This window comes from Loxodonta africana, chromosome Y (assembly GCF_030014295.1).
Source record: "Loxodonta africana isolate mLoxAfr1 chromosome Y, mLoxAfr1.hap2, whole genome shotgun sequence".
NCBI classification, from domain to species: Eukaryota; Metazoa; Chordata; class Mammalia; order Proboscidea; family Elephantidae; genus Loxodonta; species Loxodonta africana.
Genome location: NC_087370.1, coordinates 22,953,455 through 22,971,741, shown reverse-complemented (window position 1 = coordinate 22,971,741; position 18,287 = coordinate 22,953,455). Strand labels below are relative to the sequence as shown.

Below are 18,287 nucleotides of genomic sequence, written 5' to 3'. Positions count from 1 at the left end.
ATTTCCAACAGCTTATTGCCTGTATTTTACAGAAATGTTACAGTGGAGAACCTCTGCGAAAGGGATGAAGGCGATCAGTGTCTGACGACCTTCACCCAGATTGCAAATCTTACTGGTCTAAAAAGAAATCTTCCAACAGTAAATGCTTCTGAACGCTGTGAGTGTGGAAAAGCCTTCTTGGATCTCTCGTCATATAACCATGATCGTAGATCTCACAGTGGATGCTGTACCTGTCAGTGTAAGGAATGTGGAGAAGCCTGCAACTGCCCTTCTCACCTAACCACTCCTATGAGAACTCTTAATGAAAAGAATCCTCAAAAATGTAAGGTATGTGGGAAGGATTTCATTTGTATCTCAAACCTTAAGAATCCCGTGACAACACTCACTGGTAAGAAACAGTACAAATGTAACAAATGTGGGAAAGATCTCTGTAGTTTCTCATCCTTTTGGACACATGTGAGTGGTCATAAACGTGAATGTAAAGAATGTTGTAAAACCTATAGTCTTTCATGCCTCGTTTTACATGAAAAATTTCTTAACGGAGATAAGCCTTACGTATGCAAGGAATGTGGGAAAGCCTTTAGGTGTTCCTCCAATCTCACTAAGCATACAGTAACTCACAGTGGAGAAAGGCCTTATGAATGTAAGGAATGTGGGAAAGACTTTAGACATGCTTCATCTCTCACTACACATATAAGAACTCACAGTGGAGAGAAGCCTTATGAATGTAGGGAATGTGGGAAGGCATTTAGTTGTTCCTCACATCTTATTTCACACATAAAAACTCACAGTGGAGAAAGGCCATATGAATGTAAGGAATGTGGGAAAGCCTTTAGTCAGTCCTCATCCCTCACAAAACATGTAAGAACTCACAGTGGAGAGAAACCTTACCAATGTCAGGAATGTGGGAAAGCCTTTAGTTGTTCCTCAGTCCTCACTACGCATAAAAGAACTCACAGTGGAGAGAGACCCTATAAATGTAAGGAATGTGGAAAAGCCTTTAGATGTTCCTCAGACCTCACTACGCATAAAAGAACGCACAGTGGAGAGAGGCCTTATGAATGTAAGGAATGTGGGAAAGCATTTAGTCAGTCATCACACCTCACTACACATATTAAGACTCACAATGGGCAGAGGCCTTATGAATGTAAGCAATGTGGGAAAGCCTTTAGTTGGCCCTCAGACCTCACAACACACATAAGAACTCACAGTGGAGTGAGGCCTTATGAATGTAAGCAATGTGGGAAAGCGTTTAGTCAGGCCTCCTCCCTCACTACGCATAAAAGAACTCACAGTGGAGTGAGGCCTTATAACTGTAAGGAATGTGGGAAGGCCTTTAGTCAGGCCTCATCCCTCACTACGCATATGAGGACTCACAGTGGAGTGAGGCCTTACAGTTGTAAGGAATGTGGGAAATCCTTTAGGTGTTCTTCACACCTCAGCAATCACATAAGAACTCATAGTGGAGAGAGGCCTTATGAGTGTAAGGAATGTGGGAAAGCCTTTAGTGATTTCTCAGCCTTCACTAAACATATACGAATTCACAGTGGAGAGAAACCTTATGAATGTAAGGAATGTGGGAAAACCTTTAGTCAAGCCTCCAATCTCACTTCACATATAAGAACTCACAGTGGAGTGAGGCCTTACAAATGTAAGGAATGTGGGAAAGCTTTTAGTGATTCCTCGTCCCTCACTTCACATATGCGAACTCACAGTGGAGAGAGGCCTTATGAATGTAAGGAATGTGGGAAAGCCTTTAGTCGTTCCTCACACCTCGTATCCCATAGAAGAATTCACAGTGGAGAGAGGCCTTATGAATGTAAGCAGTGTGGCAAAGCTTTTAGTCAGGCCTCAGCCCTCACTACACATATAAGAACTCACAGCGGAGAGAGGCCTTATGAATGTAAGCTGTGTGGGAAAGCATTTAGTCAGGCCTCTGCTCTCACTACACATAAAAGAACTCACAGTGGAGAGACTACTGTATGTCAAAAGTGAGGTGTTTCATCCTTACTGCTGTAATTTCAAACAGCAAATTTCTGAAAGTCTGCGATTAAAGAACATAGCTTCTCTGTGAGTAGGAAAGCAATAGAAGGTTCCATTAGAGTTACTTTTTGCCTTTGAGAGAAATGACAGTTTTAGTGTAATGCAGGACTGTCCTCTTCGTTGTTACTTTCTCAGTCAAAGCTAAATTTTACCTTTCTGTAAATTGTTGGCTATCACAAATAAGTTTGCAGAGAATAGCCTTGAGGAAATATGATTTTATATTTGTAATGTTTTTAATAATGTTATTTTGCATATGATTAAATGCACTCACCTTGTATTTGGTTTATGAGTGTTTTCGTATTTAACGTGTTTCCTTCCGGTCTTTCCTATTGTTGAAGTTCACTGTTTTACCCTTAGTAATTAGTAACTTTCTCTTCGGGCAGTACTTTGAAACTGTGTTGATATTCTGTTTGTGATTACATTTTGGACTACTAATTTTGGTATCCATTGATAATTAGTATCTATGGTTACTATTACTGTGGTGTTCATCAAATGTTATTTTCTGATCTAGTCATTTTTCGTGTTGCTTAATTTGAATTCTGAAAGTAATAGCTTTCCCTTTTCTCCCCTTTTCTTATTTGTTATACTGTTCATAACAGTACAGGAGTCCCCAGATTAGGAATGAGTTCCATTCCTAAGCATGTCTTTAAGTCGAATTCTTACGTACATTGGAACCGCTAGGCGTGGTTCATATATAACGTCAATCAAAAGTTTGTCTTGGCGTGTAGTATATCGTGTACCTTTCTATACATAAAAATCATTAAAGAAACCCAGAGGCGCGAAAACATCTTAAACATAATAATACGTTAATAATAGTAATGTTTCGATGTGTGTCGCAAAGTAGCACCCATTTGTCATTAGGAACTTTTGCTACTTCATCAGATTCCTTCTTGGTACACCCTCCTCCCAAATTGGGTAGGCCAAAAGAGACCTGCGTGGCCACTGTGCATGTGAAACCCACTGCAGGGTGGATCGGGGGGATGAGAGGGACACGCGGAGCATGGACCCTGTCCTTGAAAGGCATCATACATGATATTGTGAGAGGCCCTGGCCTTTGCACAGCTCCAGCAACCAAGAGCAAGCTGGCATCATGCTGCCAAACAGGCAAGGGATGCAGAAGTTGAGTTTCTGTAGGAAGGAGTCCTAATTTATAATAAGATTTATGGGAATTGGTTCATAAGTCTGACATTTGTTACCCGGGGACTGCCTGTATAGGCTAATCCATATTACTTTTTTTTTCTTTTCTTGCCCAAATTATCCCAGATTTGGTTATTAGGAGCTCCCTTAAGTAGATTTGTGTATTTATTTGACATGTACCTGTTATAACTTGTAAATTATTTTCTGCCAGTATTTGAAGCTCATGTTTTCTTTTTCCTGCTTGTGTCCTGCCAGCAGACTTTTCTCCAAGAAACCCCAGTTCCTTTTATTAGAGAATGATATTTAGAGACAAAGAGCTGGCATTAGGTATCAGCTTACTGCTGCTGGGCTCTTAAAATGGAAAGAGCTTAGAAGTACATGTGTGTGAGTATACAGGTATGCATTGCTTAACTAGCACTTCAAAAAAAACACAGTAGTAAATGTTGGAGAGGATGTAGGGAGATTGAAACTCCTACACACTTGCGTAGGAACTTAAAATGGTACAACCCCTGTGGAAAACAGTATAGTGCTTTCTCAAAAAGCTAGAGATTAGAAATATCATGTCATCTAGCAATCTCACCCCTAGGAATATATCCTAGGGAAATTAGAGCTATGACACAAATCGACGTGTGTACACCCATGTTCATTGCAGCCTTATTTACGATAGCGAAAAGTTGGAAAAAGCTTAAGTGACTGTCAGTGGATGAATGGATCAACAAACTGTGGCGGTGGCATACACACAATGGAATACTAAAAAAAAATACTACGCAACATTAAAGAGTAACGGTGAACCAGCAGAACACCTCATAACATAGATGAACCTGGAGGACGTTCTGCTGAGTGAGATAAGTCAATCACAAAAGGACAGATAATGTATGAGACCACTGTTATAAAAAGTCAAGAAAAGGTTTTCACACAGAAATAAACGTTTTAGGATGGTTTCCAGGATTTGGGGCAGGGGGACCACTAACTAGACAGTAGACATGTACTAACTTTGGTGAAGGCAGAATAATGTATGATATGGGGGAAGTCAGCACAACATATTCAAGGTAAAGAAAGACACTGAAACGTATGCAAGAGTAAGAGGCAGCAACGGTAAATGCCAATACATATACAACCTTGTGACAAGTACAATAACAAACACTAATGCTTGAGTAGATACTAGATATGTAAGCTGAACAGGTAGAAGGTGACATGGATGTACACTCACGAATACATACAAGTGTAAAACAGAAAACCAAACCCACTGCTGTCAAGTTGATTCTGACTCATAGCGACCCTAGAGGACAGAGTAGAACTGCCTGATAGAGTTTCCAAGGAGCGCATGGTGGATTCGAACCGCAGACCTCTTGGTTAGCAGCCGTAGCACTTAACCACTACCCCACCAGGGTTTCCATACATATATGTGTACCTGCTGCAAATATACGCGTTCTGCAATAGTGCACATAGGGGACACAGTCATGAAAATTTAGCCATAGCAATACACCTTCTGGGACTGAGATACTGGGCTTGAGGGCTAGTGACCGTAGTCTCGGGGGACATCTAGGCCATTCGGCATGTCATCATTTTATAGATGATATTGTACATTCTGCCTCGGTGAGGAGAGACTGACATTTTAAAAGCTTGTGAACGGCCATGTAAGATATAATAAGGCTCTTCCCTTCTAGAACGAAGAAAATTGAACAAAACCAAAAACTCATGTGAACCACTGTCTCCACTAGCCTGAGACTAGAAAAACTACATATTGCTCAGCTACCATTTACAACTACTCTGAGCAGGCTCCCAGTATAAGGTCATGGACAGAGTGGGAGAGACATAAAGAACAAAACTCAAACTCATAAGACCAGACTTACTGGTCTGACAAAGAGTGGTAGAACCCCCAAGACTATGACCCTTAAAACAGTCTTCAGATTTGGAACTGAAATCACTCCAAGCTTGAGAAAATTCCCCATTCTCACTCGTAACCCCAACCATCCTCCAGAGTAATTCTTGTCATTATTTTCTTTCTACTTTGAAATATTCTATGCATGTACAAACACAAATGACTTTTTGTACACAAATACTGCTTTATCATATGTATTATGACCACATCATAGCCATACAATAGGTAGGCATCTAAAATGGACAGTAAAACCAGTGAGAAATGTACACCTCAGAACAATCAACTATAAGTGACCTAAAGGGCAGCATTTGCCCAAAAGTAAAGTTCAGAAGGAAAGTAAGAACAGGAATGCTGGCTGAATGGACACAGAGAACCCAGGGAGGAAGTGGGGAGAGTGCTGACATTCAGGGGTTTGCAGCCAGTGTCACGAAACAAGGTGTGTATAAATTGTAGAATGGCAAACTAATTTGCTCATTTACCTAAACAACAAAATGTTCAAAAAAAAAAAAAAGCCAAGCATGGCAAGACTTCATCCTGCATACTTTGGGCAGTTATCAGGAGGGATCAATTCCTGGAGAAGGACGACATGCTTGGTAAAGTGGGAGGTCAGCGAAAAAGAGGAAGACCCTCAGTGAGATGGATGGACACAGTAGCTGTAATAACGGACTCAAACACAGCAACGATTGTGAGGATGGCACAGGACTGGGCAGTGTTTCCTTCTGTCGTATATGCGGTCGCTATGAGTCAGAACCAACTTGATGGCACCTGACAGAAATTTGTGGTGCTGTCCCACCACTGCCTACACCTTCACTGATACATCTACCTTGTGTCCTTCCCCAGGGGTGCACACTCCATCTTTCCTGCCCCTCTGCCCATAAAGTCCCCCAGTCCAGTCTGCACCACTTGACTCTGGGTGAATTTTCCTGGGGTTCACGGATCCCCTCTCTCAGGTCTGCCTAGCTCCAGTACGTGCTTTGCCCACCTCCTCTCTCCTCCACCTGTCTCAGAATGTGTCCTCTATTTTGCTCCCGCCCAAGGCTTTGTTGTAGTTGTGAATAAAGCTGCTGCCTCCTGTGGCCATCTTTAAATGGCCACGTTGAGCTGGGTGGTGAGTAGGGTATGAATGGACCGTAAATCCCCACTTTCCTGCAGTCCCTGCTTCAACTCCCCTAATGTGGTGCTTAGCCAGGTTCTCCAATCCTTCAGCTGGTGTCCAGAGTTCCGAGATAACTGGTTTCACAGGCTTTTACTTGTTTTCTTTGTCATTGTTGTGGTAGATTGTGAGGGTGCTATTATCTGTGTTGCCATCTTGCCCTTCCTCCTCACTTCGGTTTCAAACCCTGCAGACAGATTCAAGAAGAAATGGAAGGGTAAGGGGAAGAAAAATTCATTTTTTACAAAATGTTTTCACAGTACACATTCATGTCCAGTCGTTTGGTGGATGTATCTGGGGTAAGCACTTTCACATATTTAAACTGATTTGACAGTATTTCGGCTACAGATACGGGTAGGGTATTCATTCCTTTCTAATAAGAAAGTCTATTTTGAAACTAGTATCCATTCCAGGGAGTAACTTAGACCAGGGTTCAGCAAACATTTTTGTAAAGGGCTAGATAGTAAATGTTTTAGGCTTTGCAGGCCGTATGTTCACTTTTGCAAACACCTGACTCTGCAGTTGTAGCTGGAAAGCAGCTGTACACAGTATGTCCTTGAATTATTGTGGTCATGTTCCAAGAACATGGTACTTAAAGAAGCTGCTTTTGGGCAGATTTGGCCTGGAGCTGTGTAGTGTATTGACTCCTGACTTAGTTGATTCAGATACAAGGAGCAGGCTAATTATAAAGGATTCAGTAAAATTAATAGAAAAAATCACATGCAGCTTCTATCCGTTAGTGGGACTCACCTAGGGGAAGGTCTAGGATGATTACATCACTCAGGCTCTTCCCTGTGACCCTAGGCAATGCTGAGTCAACTCAGTCTTATGGCAGGCATCGAGCTTGTTCTCTTTATGGTGATGGAAAACTTGACAACGTGTAATAGTGATGGTTGCACAACATGATGAGGTTACTAAATTGTACGCTTCAAAAACATTAAATTGCCGAATGGGTTATATGTAAAGTTAAACAAACAAACAAACAAAAAAAGAATTTCAGGTTAGGACAGAGAACTGAATTGCAAACTTTTGTTTTTTTTATATTGCATGTATTTTATGATTCTAAATGTCTTTTATATTTGGAAAAGGAAATACCCCGATAAAAATTAAATATTCAAATAGTACAGGGTATACAACGAAATATCTCTTTCTCACTCTTGATCTCAATCATCCTCCCCAGAGAAATCCTTGTGATATTTTTTGTATATACAAACACAAATGACGTGTTTTCCAGAGGTATTTTTTGTATATATAAACACAAATGACATGTTTACACAAATAGTATATTACCACACATATTGTTTGTATCTTTCTGGTCTTTTTCACTTAATATGTCTTGGAAATCATGTCACACAGCACATAGCAGTTGGACTCTCTGTCTCACACAGCTAATGTTTTATATTGCATGCATGGACCATAAACTATTATTCAGTTTTCTACTAAAGACTTTTCCTTCCTTTTGCTCCTGTAGACAGTGTTGCGAACCACATTCTTGGCCATCCTGCACATATCTGAGTAATATCTGTCGAATAAATTCCTAGGAGTGAAATTTTGTTAGGTCAACAGATATATTTTTAAATGTATGCTTCAAATTTTGATAGATACAGCCAGATTGCATTCTGTAGGAGATGTACCAATTTAAACTCTACCAATAATCTATAAACATGCCCATTTCCCCATACCATCGCCAGCATAGTGTTAAACTGTGATCTTTGCCAAACTGAAAGGTAGAAAGTAGTGTTCCATGGGAGTGTCACTTTGGAAGACAGTCTAGCAGTTTCTTGCAACTCTAAACATAGGCGTACCATTCTGATCCAGCAGTAAGCACTCCTAGGTGTTTACCCACATGGGTGAAGATGTGTATCTGTATAAAAACCTATACACAAATGTTTATAGCAGCTTTATTCATACTTACCAAAAATTGAAAGCAACCAAGATGTCACTTAGTAGGTCGATGGATAAACAGATGGTGCCACAACCATACAGTGGGATACTATTCATGGATTAAAAAGAAATAAGCTATCAAGCTAGGAAAAGACATGGAGAAATCTTAAATGCATACTGCTAAGCGAAAGAGGCCAGTCCAAAAAAGCTACATACTGTGTGATTACAGTTGACTAAAAATGTGCAAAAACAGACAGTCCCTTGCAAGGACATTCCGCTGCACACACTGAGGAAGAGAGCAGATTTTTGTATATTACAAGTCTGGGCCCTCCGGATCTCAGCTCACTGCCTCACGCTAATTAGAGTGGTAACAACTGGAAAATGGAGGTCCCTGGACAGTTACCTGAACTGTCGGTTATGGGCACTGTCATTGGGCCTTCTAGTGGCAGCCTCTATCAAAGGCTGCGATCAGGTGTGATCACGCTATGTATGTCTTCTTGGCCTGGACCAGACCACGTGGTCCTCTCCTGCTGGTTTAGCTGTGCCTTTTTTTTTTTAGCCCCTTGCAGTCCCTCAGAACCTTCTTCATCACAGTGAACCCTTCATCTGTTCCTTGGCGGAGGCTGTCCTTAGTGGACACTGGGTAGCATCACTCCATTTCCCACCCCAGGGGCTGTTTCCAATCTGTGAACTCTGGGCTCTGCCTTTTATCCCTCATGGGGCCTCTGGAAATCCAAGGGGGTCGAGTGTCATCTCAGGATCTCCAGTGCACCCAAACCTTCCACCTCTGCTACGGAAGCCCTATTTTAACACAGAGCCAAACTCTGATCATATTTCCCACGATTTCAAAATGGGACATGGATATAGCCCCCATTTCCTTCCTTTTAGTCTTTTAAAAATTCTTATTCTACTTTTGAAGACACTCCTCTTATGTCAGTGATTCTCAGTTGGGGGCCATTTGCCACTTTAGAGAATATATGTCAGTATCTGGATACATTTTTAATAATCACAACTAGGAGGGAGGCATGGCTAATAACGTCTGGTGTTTTAGAGGCCAAGAATGCTGCTAAACACCTTACGATGCATACGTGTATCCTAGGGCATTAATTAACTCTATTGGAGGCCAGAGCACGTGGAGAAAAACTAGCTTAATAATATGGGAAAACACTCAGGGATATTATATACACATCCCTCTAACATAACAACAGCCAACGTTTAATTGGCCCTTGACATGTGGCACTTCTTACCCTGGTGCTTTTTCATATTAGTTCATTTAAAACTTCACATCAGCCTTATGAGGCACACGTTGTCCTAGACTCTGTCACAGCTGAGGAAACTGAGGCACGGGGATGGTGAGCATTTTTTTTTTCTCGAAGTCACTGTCTATTAGGGTTGCATCAAGATTTAAACCCAGAAGGGGTGACCTAAGAGTTCACACTATTAAGAGCTCTGTTCCATCACCCTTGGACGGACTTTCCCAGCCCAGGGCATTGGTGCTATCACTGGAGGGAAGACTCATTGCACAGAAGCTTCCGCAGGGCTCGCTTCATGTCTTTGTTCATTGCGGTGTGATGGGTCGCTTTTGTGTGGCCTCTCTCGCAATGGTCTTGTAACTCTCACCCAAGTGATAGAACAGGACTGTGCATATAGGGTAATTGTAGCCCACCAAAGAGATTGGTCAGTTTTGCCATCCCTCTGGGCTTGAAATAAGCCACCCCAGAGGCAGGAAAGAGAGGATCCCACTACTACCAAGGAAGAACAGCCAGGAGCGGAGAACAGGTCCTTTGGACCTGGGGTCCTTCCACTGAGAAGCTCCTGGATCCAGGAGACAGAGAGAGAGCTGTAACCTTGAAAACGGCAAGAAGTGGTGGCAGAGAAGCAGTGGCAGGAGAGAGCACGAAGTGGGCTTCCTGGCCCATGGAGTGAGAAAGCAGAGTGCCTTTGGGCAGAGTCAGAGGGCCAGGGAGAGGCGTGCCCGCGAGCACTGCTGAGAAGAGTTCCTGATGGAAAAACTATCTTTAGTGTTCCTGAACCTGAATTTTAACCTGTTAAAGGATGGATTTGCAAGGAAAAAGAAAGTATTTTGCTTTTTGAATTTCGAGTAAGCAATTTGCTGTTGGATGCATCCAGGTTGGAAAAGGCAGTGTCCATCAGAAGGAGCCCCCTTCCAGGACTGGAAGTTAAAGAGAGCCAGCAAGAAGGCAGCTTACTATGCTTGCTCGTGGTTACCACCTGGGTCCACTCAGTGAGTGGAAGTGGGGTGGGCAAGTGCAGCAATAAAGAGACCGATGAGTTTGGACATATTCCATTGGCAGCTGTTGACCTAGCCCATGGGGGTTAGGGATGAGAGAGAGGAAGGGCTGGCTGGTCAGAAGTAAAGGGAGTTGGTGGACTCTTGAAGTTTTCAGGTGTAACCTATTTACCTAGACCAAGAGGGCTAAGGATGAGACTGTGAAGGGGCTGTCTGAAGTGTTGGGAGATGTGTGTGAACTCTTGAGCCTAAGGCTGCTACCCATTGTGACCAAGCTTGGATGGCTAAGGATGAGCTGACCGGAACTCGATGGAATGAAGAGGAAGATGTTTGACACCTCAAGCTGGTGTAGATTGCTGCAGTTTGATGGCTTGCCCTGGGCTGGACTTTGCTTATGGATGCAGACGCTCTTAGTTGCAACTGGAACAGAAGATTAAGACCAAGGAACATGTTTGTCTTCTCATAGTACTGATTTGATAGGGATGAGTAATTTAAACATTAGGCGTCTAAAATGGGGGGAGAGAAAAGCATGAAGTGGTTTATACACTTTCATAGATGTGGTTACATTAAATGAGGGGGACGTAGGAGGGTCCCTAGTGGATAGATTCCTCTTTCGCTGATGGGTCTGGGTAAGAGAGGATGGGAGAAGATGTTGATACACTTGGATGATTCATTTCTGAGTGTTGATGGTTCACAGGGTTAATTGTGATTGTACTGTAATTGTAGAAGCTGTAAGTGTGAAAATGTGGACTAAGGGGGAGGTACTGCTGGACTTGAGTACAGTGGCTGAACCTAAAGTCCCTTAAATGTTTTGTTATGCTGATACCCCATGAGGCTCAGAGCAAGGGAATAATCTCTCAGTTGAATTTTATCGTGCACCAGAAAGGGTGAAGCCAAGATGAACTATTGGGGAACCTGACCAGAGCAAGTGGATACCTGAATTGTAGATGCCTGAGTAACCTCACCTCTTGGACTCTTTGCCCTATTAAAGGACTTATTGTTAATGACTGTTTTGGACTGATACAATGATTAGGAGGGAGAAGCTTTCCTCCAAGTATGAAAGAACCATGGCTAGAAAAGCCAGGGATGGCCTGTGGTACGATGGATCGCCGTTGTGTAGCCTTTCTCAGCATGGTCGTGTAACTCCCACCCAGGTGATTGGGCAGGACTGTGTAGATAGGGTAATCGTAGCCCACTGAAGGGATTGGTCGGTTTTCCCATCCCTCTAGGCATGAAATGAGCCACCCCAGAGGCAGGGAAGAGAGGATACCACCACTACCAAGGAGAACAGCCAAGAGTGGAGAGAGTGTCCTTTGGACCCAGGATCCCTGTGCTGAGAAGCTCCTGGACCCAGGAGACAGAGAGCGAGCTGTAATCCTGAAGATGGCAAGAAGCAGTGGCAGAAAAGCGGTGCCAGAGAGATGGTGGCAGGAGAGACCACGCAGTGGGCTTCCCAGCCCATGGAATGAGAAAACTGGGTGCCTTTGGGCAGAGGCAGAGAGCAAGAGAGAGGCATGCCTGCAGGCACAGATGGGAAGAGGCTGTCCAGATGGGAGAACTGTATCCTGAGCATTCTTGAACCTGAATTGTAACCTGTTACAATTGTGAATATTCTCTGTGAGTTCAGTGTGGCCATTGCAATGAATAATCAAACCCAGAAGAGAAGTAAAGAGTGCTTTGAGAGAGACAGTTGGTGTCAGAATTGGTAAAGATGGCGGAGAGAGGAGGCATGTCTGACCTCTGCCTCATAGGAATCAGCCTTGGGCTGTTGATCTTGACTCTCCTTCCCCCTTGCGGAGTTAGTAGTCGTCAGATGCTGCTTCCACGCCACTTTTACTGTCTACGAGCTAAAGGTGAAGGGGTCCATCATGGAGCGACTATGGTGTACAGGACGGAGGCAAACACCCCTACCCAAGAGACGTGTGGGTGTAGAACTGACAGACACCCAGGAAGCTCCATAGAAGAAGGAGACAACTGAGAGGTGAGACCCAGAGGTTGAAAGTGCTTCGTACTTCGTGTTATAGATTAAATTGTACTCCCCAAATAGTGGTTGTAAATCCTAACCCCTATACCTGTGGATATAATCCCATTTGGGAGTGGGTTTTCTTTGTTATGTTGATGGGGCAGTATTAGTGTAGGGTGTGTTTTAAGTCAGTTTCTTTTGAGATAGATAAAGAACAGATTGAGTAAGCAACCAAGCAAGCAACCAGACATGGAGGAAGATAGATGCCACACCTTATGAAGATGATAGCAGAACTGAGAAACAGAAGCTGAGAAGAGACAAGGACTTTCCCCCAGGGTTGACAGAGAAAGCCTTCCCTAGATCCGGCACTCTGAATTTGGACATCTAGCCTCCTAAACTGTGAGAAGATAAATCTCTGTTTGTTAAAGCCACCCGCTTGCGGTGTTTCCGTTACAGCGACATTAGCTAACTAAGACAGAAATTGGTATTGGAGCATGGGGTGCTGTTGTAAAAAAAATACCTAGGATGTGAAAGTGGCTTTGGAACTGGGTAGTGAGTGGAGGCTGGAAATGTTTTAAGGTGCCTAACAGTAAAAGCCTAGATTGCCTTGAGATGGTTGGTAGAATTGTGGACATCAAAGGCAGTTCTGGTGAGGGCTCAGAAAGAAGTGAGCAGAGCCATAAAGTCTCTTTCATCTTAGAGACTTATCTATGGTGCCATTAACAGAACGTTCCTAAACGTGTGGACATTCAATGTGCTTTTGGTGATCCTTTAACAGGCAATGATGAACATGAGTTTGGACGATGGAGGAAGGGTGGTGCTTTTTATGCAGTGGCAAAGAGCTTGTCTGAATTATGTTCAGATGTTTGGTGGAGGGGAGAATCTGTAAGTGAAGAACTTGGGTATATGACAGAGGAGATTTCTAAGGAATGTCTTAAAGGGGCCGCATTGTTTCTTTTTGCCACTTAAAGTGAAATGCAAGAAAACAGAGATGGACTTAAAAAAAAGAACTATGAAAACAGAATTTGAAGATTTGGAAAATTCTGTTGAACATACTAAGGACATGTTCCCTAAAACTCTTACAAAGGTCTTGATGACTCAATCTTTTGTTAAAGAGTTTAGACCTGTGACTGATGGATCTAACCAACTACCACAGCAGAAAATCCATCAGCTTAGGTTGCAGGGGGCAGAGAGAGGACGAAAAGAAGGAAAGCTGTCTGCTTCTTGAACTTCTACAGGCAGGAAACAGGCCAAAGGAGCTACACTTGTTGTTCTCCAAGAAAAGAAAAGGACCATACCTGGAGCACTTGGAGAGCATCAGAACCCTTGTAAGGAACACTGGGAGAAGGACTGACTCGGTTTCAATGGGTGAAGCTAGGGCCTTCTATGTTTCAAAGGGTAGAGCCACAGTCTCCTATGTCTTAAAAGGTGAAGCCATACCCTGCAAACGGTAGAGCCACAGCCTCCCAGGTTTCAAAGAGTTAAATCTCCACCACCTTGGTTCTGGAACGTGGGGCTGCCATTCAGATATGCCAAGTGGATTAGGCTGCTACCCACAGCTGTTTCAAAAACAATGAGGGCTAGGCACAAAGCAATAACGTCCATAACATTCTTTCCCCAAGGGAAAGTTATTAGTCCACAAATCTCAAAGGCATGTAAGACGAAAGGATAGCAAATACTAGAAAGAGGAAATACGCCAAATCCAAGAATTCTATCTCTATTTGTGTAGTCTGGTGTTTGGGAATAAAGGATTTACAGGCCTGGTCCTGGATCTTGGAATGAGTTGTCCATGCCAGATCTTGTCTGGTTTTTATCCTGGCGATTTTTGAACTTCAGTTTGAGTCCTTATTTGGTTTAACTGTTCACGCAGGGACAGTAGTTTTCTTCAATTGAAACAGGTGTATCCAGGTGTGAACTCCGTAGTTAATTTTAGTTCCTTGTGATTCTGGATCAGTAATACCTTGAAATTTCATCAGTTTTTAAAAAAGTTTCAGAAATCTTGATTTAGTCCAATAGTATTTGTAAGTGAATTATTATAATCCTTTTTGTAAGTCTGATATAGTTCATTTTTGTTGAAGTATTTTTAGTCAAGCATTTTCAGTGAGTTAGTAAAGTAGAGCATTTCTTCAGATGACAAATTAAAACATGACCATGGATGACTTATAATAATTTTTTAAAAGTGAACGACCTGATTGAAATTACAACAGTAACACAAACCCAAATATAGTTAAAGAAAAAAACAATCTCTAAATATACTGATTATTTTCATTTCCAAAGTATTTCAGATATAATAATCTTGAGACATGATACTTTATACCAAAAACCAAACCCAGTGCCGTCGAGTCAATTCCGACTCATAGCGACCCTATAGGACAGAGTAGAACTGCCCCAAAGAGTTTCCAAGGAGCGCCTGGCGGATTCGAACTGCCGACCCTTTGGTTAGCAGCCGTAGCACTTACCCACTATACCACCAGGGTTTCCATGATACTATATAGTCAGGATATATCAAAACTAGATTAAGCTAGACATTTGAATGGTAATAAAAACTTTGTAGATAAATGGTGTGGATTCTGTAGTTTAAACCATTGGCTTTGATGATGCGTGATTTAAAGTAAACAAAGTGACTAAGTTAGTAATGGAAATAATATAATTATGACACAATACATGTTTAATATTAGATAAACATGATTGGTATATAAATTTTCAGTTCAAAAAAATGGGCAGTTTTCTTGGTTTGACAACACATTTTATGTAATTTATATCAGATAACAGAAACAAATCTTTTATGGCTTTCTACAAAGTTTCAAAGTTGTCAGGAGTTTACCAAGAATCAATACTTAAGTTATTTGAAGCAAAGATTTTAACGGTTAAAACCTTAGTTTTTTCATAATTATGTGGCTTTGTTTTTGATTCAGGAATTTGTTTTGTGAAACTTTTGCCTTCAATGTGGATTGCATAAAGACTAAAATTAACCTTTTAACTTAGTAGTTAAAGAAAAAATTGTTATCTTAACAGTGAGAAATCCAATTCTTTGTTTTATATGCTCTTTGACATTGTGTTGTTGTTAGGTGCCATCAAGTCGATTTCGACTCATAGTGACCCCATGCACAACAGAATCAAACACTGCAAGGTCCTGCACCATCCTCACAATCATTGTTATACTTGAGTCCATTGTTGCAGGTGTTAACTACTTTAAATGTTTAATCTCATTTTGGAGCCCTGGTGGTGCAGTATTTAAGAGCTACGGCTGCTAACCAAAAGGATGGCAGTTCAAATCCACCAGCTGCCCCTTGGGAATCCTATGGGGCAGTTCTACTCTGTCCTATGTGGTCTCTATGAGTCAGAATCCACTCGATGACAATGGGTTTTTAATCTCATTTAATCATCCCAATAACCCAAAATTAGTGAAGAAATTTTTGTTGCAAGTAATAATAAAAAAAAAAAGATAAAAAATTGTTAAGTAAAAAAGTTTTGTTTTGTTTTTGGTTCGTATGCTTGGTATTCTTTGGGACAGCTGGCTAAAGATGTGGCTGTATCCAAGAGCTCAATGATATCATTCAGACATTTTCTCTCTGCTGTATTTCCCTCTAAGTTGTTTCATCCTTAAACTATCCTCATGTTATTATGAGGTGAATGTCATCAACTCCATGCTTACATCCAATCAAGATAACAACCCTGGAGTGTTTCCCCCAACTACCTTAGCAGAAGTCCCAGAATAGGCTCTGATTGGCCTCTGCCAGTCACATGCTAACTGGTGAATCAATCCCTGTGGCCAGTATTCACTCACTGCCAAGCATGAGTCACTTACCTGTCCTTACAGATGGGAAGTGAGGTCAGCTTTATTTGACCCATTTGGACCAAACTAAAGGAGAGGCAACTCCCCAAAGGAATATCAGGATATCATTACCAAAAGAAGGAGGAAGGGATGAAAGAAAGGCAAACATGAGTAGATAATCTCATACACCCTACGGAGAAGGTACTGTAATAGCTCAAATTTCATGTAAGAGGAAACTGAGGCTGAGGGAGGTGAAGTGATTTGATTAAAAAAAAAAAAAAATCATGGCCGCTACATGGCAGAACTGGAATTTAGACTCTCTAGTTTGAACTTTGAGACACTGCATTATTCAGCTTTCTTGACAATAACAACCCTAGGTAATAGTGTATTATGGTATTTGTGCCCTCTTCACGGCCAACTTGCCTCCCTCCCCTTAATCATAGGAAAAGTTAGAAGGATGATGAGTATGTAATATGTCCCCTTTTCTGTAATGTTGATCAAAATGATAAAAAACCCTCCATGGAAACCAAGCCCTAAAAGTGAGAAATTCCGTATTATATTAATGGTGTGTTTTGCCCAACATCATCTTCAACAACGTACTGGGGATGTGATTTGCCCCTGGTTATAATACGAATAGGAAGCAGCATTTTCCAAGCATTTGAGGGTCCCTTAATTATGGCTTCTTTTTTTAAATCAGTGAATATATCAAAACATTTTCATCTCGTCATATTTCTTAGTTGTCCAGACTATGTTCTTACCAACCTTCTTCCACCTTCACAAGGATATGAAGTCAGAAGCATGGAGAAGACCTGAACAATAATGTCAGCCGTGTTGACCTAGTTGACATTTATGGAACACTCCACCCAACAATAGTGAAGACACATTATTTCTAAGTGCTTATGAAATATTCATCAAGATAGACCTTATGCTGGGTTATAATACAAACTTTAACAGCAGAATAAAATGAATGACAAAATAAGAAGAATTGTGGTATATTCATTTATTGGAATAAAGCACAGTGACAAAAAATAACTAATTACTGCTATGTGCAACAACATAGATAAAAATCTGATGGACATTACTACGTTGAGTAGATGCCGTTTGATACATTATACTTCATAGAATATTATTATATGAAGTTGGAGAATGGATAAATCTTATCTCTGGCAACGAAAGTCACAACAGTGCTGACTCCTAGGGTGCATATCAAATGGGAAAAGGGCGGGAGGAAGTCTTCGTTTATGCTGAAAATTTTCCGTACCTCCATCCCAGAGGTTATATGAATGAATATCCAGATGTAAAAATTCATTGGGTTGTACACTTAAGATTAGTATACATTAGGTACTATGACATGTGTGTATATAGGAGAAAAAAATTAAAAACTGTTTATGATTGTTATTTTCAAAGGTACTTCACCTTTAAAATTGTGATCCTTTGAATGAATGGACTTTCCTGCCTCTAACCCTGGAAAACTGCAGTCTCCAGGGTCCTCAGCACTTCTACATTATCAGACTGGGTGTGCAGTCTGTATCCTGCTCCTAGGGAAGGATACCTGATATGCATGAAACCATGAAAGAGAAGCCAAACTTAGAGACTTAACAATATTAAAGATGGGGAAATATTTATGAGCAAAGAAATATCTCTCTATAGAAATATGCAAAATTTCAAATGACCAAAGATGCAAACAACATCTTTCTCTGTTCTTCGTGGGTATCTCTGGTTACTGAAATCTGCGTTACAGCTCATGTACGCATTTAAGAAAACCCAAGCTTTTCTCTATAGAGGATCTAAGGACAACTGTGGTGACATCCCAAACACAACAGGGAACTACTGAACCCCGCGGTCCCGAGTTGGAGCGTTCTGAGTTCCCGCACGGGATCCCTCTCCTGAGCACCGGGCGTCCCGGAAACCGGAAGTGGAAGTATGCCCTTTGGTGGGTGTCCGTCTCGCTCCGGTGAGAGGTGGGTGTGGCAGCACCTGCTTCCTGGAAGCCGCGGAGGTGGGACCTGTGTGCGTCGGTGCGTGGACAGGTGAGGTGGTGGGAGCCGCGCAGACCTGTGGTGCTCAGGGAGCGGGGAGACTTGCAGGGTCCCGGGCCTCCCGGGCGCCGGGATCGCCCTGTGTGTGTCGGTGCGTGGACAGGTGAGGTGGTGGGAGCCGCGCAGACCTGTGGTGCTCAGGGAGCGGGGAGACATGCAG

General features: G+C 42.1%; 1 protein-coding gene across 5 annotated transcripts in view; it reads left to right on the top strand.

Annotated features, from left to right (window-relative positions):
* LOC135227241 (zinc finger protein 345-like) overlaps positions 1 to 18,287 on the top strand; it is a 68,893-nt gene that overhangs the window by 18,474 nt on the left and 32,132 nt on the right. For 3 of the 5 annotated variants that reach the window (XR_010319860.1, XM_064278797.1, XM_064278796.1), the window contains exon 5: positions 33 to 327. Coding sequence is in view for 4 of the 5 variants with exons in the window: in XM_064278797.1 (XP_064134867.1) it covers positions 33 to 327 (295 nt within the window). In the remaining variant the exon portion in view is untranslated. Of the gene's footprint in view, positions 1 to 32; positions 17,489 to 18,287 lie in introns of those variants that run through there. The other 2 variants (XM_064278795.1, XM_064278794.1) reach the window with 1 other exon arrangement.